Raw genomic sequence first — 10,249 nt, 5'->3', positions numbered from 1 at the left:
GGTACTCGTTTTCCATTGTCTTTGTCACCAACGCAGACACATGCCAGGAGATGCCTTTCTTAGCAAACCAGTCTTGCTGGGCCTCACGGAACTTCATCGGTAGGAATTTCATTGCCCAGTCCATGGTCATCAAGCATTGGTTTGGCAGCAGCTCATCAAGAATTTTGGTCTTGGCCCTCTCCTGGTTCTTGGCCCTCAGCAAATGTGCCTTCAGTTGAATGATCTTCTCCTTTGCCGCTTCAAAATCAAAAAGAAGCTCTTCCCTCTGTTTCTCATATCTGAAAACAAGACCGCATGATACGTTAGCACAAGCATAAGCATGGGGTGGCATAAGTCACTCAGGCAGTGTTTACTTTGAGCCTGAAATTTGGGATAGGGTCTTGACATTCAATTGAGTTCTACACCACAGTAACAATATACAGATTGAGACACACCATCAGGCAGCAAATTGTTGGAACTGACAAATCACTGTTTGATTCCTGAGAAAGTCCATGACCACACACTTATTCTCAGAGGTGTGTGCTACTGAATCAAACTTGATGTAAGGCAAGTAGTTGTATGATGGTTCAGGAAACAATCAAGAAAACAGCCAGAAGATCATGATGGCATTGAATGTCATTCATCAACACAAACCCTAGGCATACAGAACATGCTTGGCATAAGAAAATATCCATACCTGTATGACACGTCTGAATCGCTGAAGGCTGACTCGATGGTATCAAATATATACGATATCTCGTCACATCGTTGACATGAAAAATCATGTTTGTGGCTGCAAGGTGTTGTACCATCCCCCAAGGCATACATGATACAGTGGTCAGGGCACTGGCTGGCTTCGCTGACATGATGTTTGAAATCCGTCTTTAGGTAAACCCTCGCAGACTGAATCTTGACATTCAAGTCCTCTATTGTTGCATGTGGATAACCTGAAATTAATGTGAAAAAAAAGTTAATTTGATAAGCAGGTTGCATGTGAAATTCTTTTGAGTTCACTATGAATATAATAGTGCTTGACTGATGCATGTGGGCCTATGTTTTCTTTTAGCAGATTGAGAAAAACAAAGAGTACAAGTGAAACTGAATGGGCATAGTTGGCTTGGCCGAATGGGTATAGCTGGCTTGGCAATGTGTTACAATCAGTTTTAGGCAGCCTATGTGACTGAATAATGCAGAAGACTCAACCATATCAGTGTTTACATTTTTATACATACCACAGTCTCCAAGGACTTCCAAAACTTTGAGTAGGGTATCGAATGCTTGAGATCCTTCTGCGGCAATGTTGTCTAATCCAGCCAGGGACTTTTTTTGAGATGCAGCGGACACCTGAATGAAAGACAATTTTATTTTACAACCAATATGTAAACAAGTGAGGAAAAAGACATGAAAGAAGTGTCATTAAACATGTCATATATTCAATAATACTACTAGGATGTACTTCTCCTCTTTTTCAATCAATAGACGGTCCAACTTTTCCCATACTTTCTCACGGAATACCCTTGGATTTCAACTTGTTTTGGGCAGACAAACACAATTTCCAAATCCACAGCAGAAGAACTCAAAATAAATCTTTGCCAAGGAGTTGCATTTGCTGTTACCTTTGGAAGTCGAACTCCAAATACCTGTAATTGGCATTCTTACCTGAATTATTGAGAAGAGTGAGCTTCCTTTCAGTGGTTGAAAACCAATTTCCTCGCAGTTTGCTAGGTACAACTGAATGAGTCTTGACACGATGGTAGTCCTCACAACATTTGGTATCTCCAGTTTCTCCCAATGGCTCAGCTTCATGGTACGAGTTCCATATGCTACATCTTGAAGAAATTCTGGTCTAGAGATGAAGTCGAGGAAGTGATCCACCTTCGCCTCATCCATACGGGATCGGGTGACTGGCTCCATATGCACAGGTTGGGCTTGACCAACTTCAGTAGCGTGTTTTCTTGCCTTGTCAATTCTATAGATAGTCAATCCTGGGATTAGTTCCTGCAAAAAGGTAGACATTGAATACTAGGTATTTTTTCAACAATAGCAATTCAAAATGTATATGCACAGTGTAAATATGAGTGACAATGAGCAGGTCACTCAAGTTCAAGTGCATGTACATGTTCATGTAAGATGTAATCTGGTTCCAACAACTGGAAATACCAGGGTCATTCTATTGTGATAGTTGTCCTTTCTCATACCTCTCATTCCACACATGACCCTGCTTATCAACCAACAGAACTTATTGATACAGCATAGCCTGAGGGGTTCAGTTGATAGAGTGGTGGGGACTGGCGGTAATGATGCTCAATTTTGTCGTCAATGAGGATGGGATACACCAACAGGGCTTGCCTACTACTACATGCCAATCCTTTGAACTGCGTGCAACAGCTAATGAAATCTTGAAACTAACTAGCAACTGTGCTTTAGTGCGATTCGTAGCAAGGATGGATAGGATTTGTCTTTTGGTAAACCATGTTTCCGCCTCATTGTAGCACTTCACGACTGAAGCAGCTAAACTGTCATCCACTACCGATGGTGCAGGATGGACCAACGCCATCAATTCATCCTCTTGTCCATGTGTGAGAAGATGAAGAACTAGACCAAGTGCTTCCCTTGCCTTCGATTTGTAATACCGTAGGGTTCTTTGTGAGGCACTGTCAATGGCAGTGACGAGCTGACCATCTACTGGAGCACATCCTCCTTTAGCAAGGAAACTATTCAGTGTTGCCAGTTCGACATTTTGTGGCGCTGGGGTAGGTTCCCAAGTCACATCCATCACATCACAACCATTATCAGTCTCTGTACTTGGTGTGGAGCTACCATTTCCAGAAAGCAAAGTGGCCACCCTGAAATGAAAGAGGAACTTTAAATGGCCACACCAGTAATTACTTATGTGTGCAACAAGACAGCATAGCATCAATGAAATGGTCCATGGACGTGTTGTCACTATAAAGCCTCGAAGTTCCCTTGCAAGCCGGCTATGAAAAACCAAATTTGACTCAAGTTAGATTTTCACTGCAACTCACCAGCATAGCATTAGGAGCAGTCATCCTACAAAATGTATTTTTATTGCACAGGACACATTGGCTGTACCTCTTTCACCTAGCATCAATGCTCACCTTTATGATAACATTATCAGCTTCTGAGCATGATGATCCATTACCGGTACTCCCAGTAACAGGCAAAATCACTCACCAACTCTGGTCCTCTCCATCTCCACCCTGAAAGAAACAAGCTTCCTTACAACTCAGAGTCAAAACACTGAAAAGCAAACTGTGAGTTCCATGGGCTAATAGATTAAAATACTAGCACAGCCCATGCCATGTATGATGGCTTAAAGGGCTGCGGTGCCAAGGTTAAACGAGCTCTGGTTTAACAACAACAGACTAGAGCGTACGCTAGGATCAGAGTATCTCAACTCCTTTTGCACTAGATGTCGCGTCATTTACTGGGGCTACAATTTATTATAGAATAATAAATTTCCTTACATTGCACCGATGGGAAATTACCTGGATTCACTGAAGGAAATCTGACTGATTATTTATCAAATAATAAGGTACAAATTGTTGTGCCTAGACTGTGAAGCTAAGAACACATACCTCAAATTCCGTACCATCAGGTTCCTTCGATTTTTCTCAGGTTGAATTTCAGAGACAGGGGACAACGAAACTGTAGATGAGGCAGGCTGAAAATTACAAACAGATAGCCAGTATTTTTCATGTACTTATAATCTATGCAACTGATGCCTAGAAACACAAAAGCTTTGTGACAGCTTCATAGAGAAATTTGAACATTTACTTGGACCTCAGCACACGTAAACTAAAAGAGCTGCTAACCCCGCCCCCTCTCTCAGAATCTTTTATCCTCTCTGGCCTGTCCATGAGAAAATGTTTTTTTCTCCAACAACTCCACATCACCACAGTCTTTATCAATAAACAGCATTTGCACGTACTGGACTTATCTCCGCTGCACTTGATCTAGTTTCTAAATTAGCCATGTATTCTTTGTGTCTAGCCACACAACTTTTGCAGAGAACTGAAATGGAGAAGAAAAGTATTGAAAACAATCAATCCCAATACCACCCCATAAGTTGGCATAAAGTGAATTTTGCCTACATGTGGGTGTCACGATTTGAATGGATCAGGAGCAGTCCTCATAAAGTGACAAACAAATGTTGTGCCCAACCACTAGTACATGTAGTATGAAAACAAACTAGGCCTACCGTACCAGTATGTGAGTCCTGACTTGCGTTTAGTGAGACCAATCACTCTCCGCGCCCTACTGTAGTCAATGGTGGGTAGTGTAAGCTCTATAAGACAAGTTTTTACTTGGACTAGGGCCTGGTCCTGGATTGACAGAGCCTGGCACAACGCCTAGGCTTACATGTATTCATATAACAGCCCAGTACACTGCTAAGGCCCTAATAATAGGCCTAACATGTTCCAAGATGTACTGAACTACTGGCACTGCCTTACCTGATCCAACAGGCACAAGCACATCCCACTGGTTCCAAATTTCTTTAGACTTCTCTGGATGGACCTGGCCTCCTCCATATTGTTTAGCTTTCCGTGGCTTTTCCTTGGATTTGGGAGGGTGTAAAGGGTGTGGACATTTCCTGGACGAACTCCAAAACAAACTCCTCTGGTACCTGTGTTTTGGACAAATGGTGGTGTCCAACACAGGACTGTCAATATCGAACACACCAGCACGGAGTGCAATCAGCTGCCATTCTGTTTTGACCTGGGCAGCCTGATTTGGAGTCAAACAACGGCTCAAATGAGCGTTCACATCTTTCTTGCACTGCTTCAATGGGAGGACACAAGTGTCATGAGGATAACTTCCTACCAGTCCACATTGGAAATCCTTTATTATTTCAGAAAAACCGCACTTTCGTTGAAGTGTTCTTTCTTCCTCCATGCTGCATCCATGCACATGACCTGATAACATGTGCAATGCTTGTGTAACTGCTGTTGTTGTTGCATGCAGGACGGTTTCCAACCTAACCGCTTATCTCTCGAAAGGGCTACTCGGCCCCAAAGGGATTAAAATTGAGGGGTGGGCAGGGGAAATGGTAAATTTCATATCCTAAAGGTCTCACTAATACTCAAATAATATTTTGGGAGGGATTCATAAGGGGATCCAGAGATATATGCTTTATATTGTCTCCGGGAGGGACCCCGGAGGGACGCGCAGTCGGGCCCGCTGCGAAAAAACCGGAAGAGTTCCCTGGATTTTTTTTTTTTTAATTGAAAAGCAATATAGTAAGCTTTATCCATGTAAAGGTCACTTGCCAAAGACCTGCAATGGCTGAGGAATCTTGTCTCAAATATGGCACATTTTTCAAAAATGGGGCGTAGAGCATTTTTGGGACACCCCTTACCCTCCTATAAGAATATTTTGGGGCAAATAAAAATTATGGATAATATGGCTGAAGGCCCCATCTTTCAATTCCACATCAATAGTATTCAAGAATTGGGGAACTGGTGCCAAAATTAGCTACAATAGGTCTAGTTTGGAGGTATTTTCTAATAGATAATGCATAGGAAAGGGTTAATGGTCGTACACCGGAACCATAGGGTGTATGGCCAAACGAAGCCACCAGCCTTCATACCTCCCCCAGTGTAGCCCATGGTAAAAATTGCAACCAAATCTGTTGACCCCCCATCTTGCCACTTCTGCATGATATTGCATGGTTCTCTCATGGACTGGCACTTAACCTTTTCATGACGTAACACTAAGTCACCCCGTGACCGAAGCCAAATTTTGAGTTTTTGCTAGGGGACAGTTGAACCAAAAATGCATCGTTCTGGGGATATTACCAAGTAAAGCTCTCTTGGGTATTGTAGGAAACTTCCATCCTTCCAGAAAAATGCTACGATACTTGACCTTGAGGCCCAGTGTCAAAGTCACATGGTCAAAAATGCCCCCCCCCCCCTAGAAAAATCTTTAAAAAATTTTTTTGATTGATTATTTTTTTATTAATTATTGATAAACCAGACAATTTCACAAAAAAGGGACATGTTTCAGTATTTTACAAACACAAGGGAAGTCTAGTATTCCAAGAATGTATTCCGAGAATGTCCGCACACAAGTCACTTCTACTGCAGGACTTTACAACGTTTTATTACTAGCAACAGTTTCCAACAGTTCATCGTCAACACAAGCCAACTCCAGTTTTCCAAGAATGTTTGCTCACAAGTTACCTCTACTTCTTGACGTTACGACGTTTTTTACCAGGAACAGTTTCCAATGGTCCATTAGTTTCCTCCTCCTCTGTAATCAGATTTACAGGCATGGGGCATGTTATGTCCTTTGCAGCAGGGGTGCAGAACTCTCGGATGGACTTGAACAAGTAGTTTTGACGTTTCTCGTCAAGTCCAGGGGGAAGCTGTTCTCCCGGTCTCTCAAGAGGAGGGGGTTCATCCAGATTCTTCAAGAGACAGACGATCTGTTCCTCAGAGTCTGAAAACTCCTTATAGAAAACACAGCCTGGACGCTCAGCATCAAATCTGGAAATACAGAAGGATTATAGAGTGAGTTCCAAGCTTAAATTTCTTTTCTGCTTAATGCACCCTCTCCGAAAGGCAGTGCACTGAAAATGACTGCATCACACTGCTTTTGACTGAAACCCCCACTGCATATGACTGTCTAAGGCATATCATTTTTTCTTGAAGGATAGCTCCTGGAATAAATCGTTGGCAGCCTTTTTGAACGAAACCAATGGAAATATAATAAATGAGTATTCCTCTTTACCACAAACCTTTTGAAAGTGGAAGAAATATAATAGTTCAGGAAGAAAAATTGATATTAATAGTGCCTTTTTTACTGACATGAACGCCGCCATTTTGAGTCAAATTTCCCTCGGTGGTGACTCGGTGTGTGCAATGGCAGTGATTTGCTGAAATTCCGAAGCACCGATCGTGCATATTATGGGCTTGTCACCGCTTTTCGCGCGTGCACAGTGTGTGAATCCATGTCAATATCCGTTTCTTCACGTGTAGTGAACTGAAAATCAGGAAAATCCTTGATCAGCCAACAACATCCACTGCAAGATTCATCTTTGATTTTTTCCAACTTAGAGCTACTTCATTGCCTCACTGATTTCACTATTTCTGTTTTAAATCATTCATAGTATCTTCTCGATCTATAATTGTGTAACTATTGCATGTTTTATTGTTGTTTTATTTTGTACTATATACATATCATCATACATCATGACATCATAATTATCCAGATGGAAATTTTGATTGTGATAATCCCTGCCAGCTTACATTATTATTGTTTCAGTCAACTGTATTATTTGTATTACCTTTGGCCCCTAGAGGGCGTATTTGAGTAATAAATAAATTGAATTGAATTGAATTGTTCTTCGCGATTCACATCTCTCTCGCATTTCTCAAGATTTCACGCAGTTAAATCATTCTAATTTCGTTTAATTTGGACATTCGCGTAATATATTGATTGCTTTAATGAAAAATGCCTCGATGCATGGTCCCAGGATGTGGGAATATGTCCGGTGTGACGAGTGGAATTCGATTTAAACAGTGGCCACTTAAAGATGAAGAACTTTCTAGGAAATGGTTGCATGCGATTCGGCGGGCTGACCTGGACAAAAGAAAAAACATTCACAAAGGGCCTAGCTCTAATTGAAGGCAGTAGAGTAAGCCCTAGAGCTTCAGAATATGCAGTCTCTCGGCTCTAGGCTCAGACCAGCATGACCAGCAAAACCATGGAAATCTAAACCGACCTACCTTTTCCTTGCCAAAAGCACTATGATAATATAAAAGCCACTACCAGTACCACCACTAGCCCCCCTACTTTTGAGTCTGTGGCATAGCCTGTGTGCCTTAGTTATATGAATCATACCCCGACAGACATGGGGCTTGGCATGTTGCGGGCTACCCTCACCGCTCCATCAGCCACTCAAGTATATACTTTTACTGTGTATTTACATTGATTTACTAATAGTCCTGCTCTACTTCCAGATTGTACAGTCATTACTTCAAGACAGCCCCAGCAAAGCAAGTGAAGTCAGCAACACCCCAACGCTTAGGAAGAAAAGGAGAAAAAATTATACCGAGCCACCCACGCCACCAGATGCCGATGTCATCCCCACCCCACCACCAGTGAAGCATGATGTTGATACCCAAACAGACTGGGATATGGCATTCATGCAGAGGATAGATGGCATGTTGTATGGCTCAGTGGAGGTCATACAGCATGATCATTCCTATAGTAAGGTAATTGTAAAATGAATCCTAACTTCTAAAGATTTGGATGTAACAATAGAAATAGAATAACCATGGTAATTCATGAAATGAATCATGTTTACCTATTCAAAGTACTGTATACATTAGCAGTAAGCATACAGCATACAATGAGGCAAATGCAGAATATCCTACTGTACCCCAAATGATGAATATACTATTACTAAAGAAAAAAACAATCCATTTATTGATTCAAATAATGGGTTTACAGTATACCTGTTCAGTAATAAAAACATTCAAAAGCTTTGATGTACTTGTAGTAATGCGACATTTCCCACTTTTCAGGCTAATCAACCGGATCAAGATTCCACTTTCCGACCAAGATCAAGCAGTGAAGGTACAAGAGAAGCAGACTTGCAACCTCCTCAGCCTAGTCCTGATATTAGCTCAGCAGGTGTGCTACAATCATGCCAGGTTAGTTATTCTCAATGACACTCATTGTCACCAATGCTGCTTCCTAGCTTTGAGGAATAGGAATTTACTTACCATTACCAACAAACAGTGTGCATGTGATGTATGTGTAGGTATGTGGTTGGCTTGTTATACAAGCATTATTTTCTGGTACATGTACATTACGGTATAATGGAGCTAAATGTGTTCATGAATACCCCCCCCCCCCCCAGAATGTGAGTGATCGCTTTGCTCTTGATATTGTCTCTAACTAAAACCAAAAATTATGTTCTAGCTTCTGCCTGGAGCAGGAAGTAATTTACATGTAGACGATGCACTAGCTGCTACCTCAGAGTCTGATGTTACCAGTGACGACTCTGACTTCGAGCTTCCTACCACAGCGAGGAAGGTGGATGATTCTGCAAAACACTTTGATATATTAAACGAGGACCAATTTTCCAATAGTGCTGGTGATTACATTGAGCAGGAGAAATTCATTGTGTACGAGGGTAAACTATTAGAAATATTCCTATCATATGGCACTTGTCCGGACTGTGGCCAGAAGTTTGGAACTATTTGTACGAATCGAATTCAGCGTGGCTCTTTAGTCACATTTCGTTTGGTTTGCAAAAACCACCATGTCTTCTACTGGCATTCCCAGCCAGTTTGCAACAAGGCTCCAGTTGGGAACATTTCATTGGCTGCCTCAATTCTCTTCACTGGAAATACTTTCACCTCTGTAATGAAATTTGCCAAACTAATGAACATCCGCTTTATTACAAAATCAACGTTTCATGGCAAACATAATTTGTACCTCTTTCCTGTGGTAGATGAAGCTTGGAGAGAGCACAGGTCCAAGCTTGTTCAGGCCCTGCAGGACAGGTTAATTACTGTCATTGGCGATGGACGGTGTGACTCACCTGGACACAGTGTCAAGTATGGTACATATACCGTTATGGGGGCCGCCAATGAGAAGGTGATTGATTTCAGTTTAAAACAGGTTAGACCTGATTTGAAGAGCTGCAACATGGAGAAAGAGCGCCTCATCGACTGCCTTGACAGCTTAAAACATTCTAAAATTACAGTTGGAGTTTTGGCTACTGACCGCCACCCCCAGATTTCAAAGATGATGCGAACAAATTACAAAGAAATTAACCACCAGTATGACGTCTGGCACTTTGCCAAAAGCATTTAAAAAAAACTGAACAAAGCTGTCAAGAAAGCCGCTTGTCGGCCTCTTGGTCCATGGATCAAGGCTATCATCTGGTTTTCAGCTGCCTCTTGTGAGGGTGACCCTGTGTTGTTGAAAGAGATATGGACATCCATCCTGTATCATGTCCAGGATATCCATGAATGGGGGGACAAAACCATGTTTCATGCTTGTAACCATGCCCCCCTCACAGACGAAGAGTCTAGAAAAAAGAAATGACTTGAACCAGACTCTCCTTCACTAAAAGCATTGGCAACTGTTGTCAATGACAAGAGATTACTGGCAGATGATGGTCAACTGAGTAGTTTCTGCCACACAGGAATACTAGAAGTGTGTCATTCAGAGATGATAAAATACATGCCAAAGAGCAGGCATTTTTCTTACAAGGGCATGGTTGCAAGGA

The 10,249-nt window shown here is 41.9% G+C and overlaps 1 protein-coding gene across 1 annotated transcript in view; it reads left to right on the top strand.

Annotated features, from left to right (window-relative positions):
- LOC135496133 (uncharacterized) overlaps positions 1 to 9,831 on the top strand; it is a 64,676-nt gene extending 54,845 nt beyond the window's left edge. The window contains exons 2-4 of the mRNA XM_064785274.1: positions 7,965 to 8,219; positions 8,532 to 8,660; positions 8,932 to 9,831. Of these exons, the coding sequence (XP_064641344.1) occupies positions 7,965 to 8,219; positions 8,532 to 8,660; positions 8,932 to 9,831 (1,284 nt within the window). The remainder of the gene's footprint in view (positions 1 to 7,964; positions 8,220 to 8,531; positions 8,661 to 8,931) is intronic.
- Positions 9,832 to 10,249: the final 418 nt, after the last annotated feature.

This window comes from Lineus longissimus, chromosome 11 (genome assembly GCF_910592395.1).
Source record: "Lineus longissimus chromosome 11, tnLinLong1.2, whole genome shotgun sequence".
NCBI classification, from domain to species: Eukaryota; Metazoa; Nemertea; class Pilidiophora; order Heteronemertea; family Lineidae; genus Lineus; species Lineus longissimus.
Note: the sequence above shows the minus strand (reverse complement) of the source record. Positions and strands in the feature narration are given on the sequence as shown.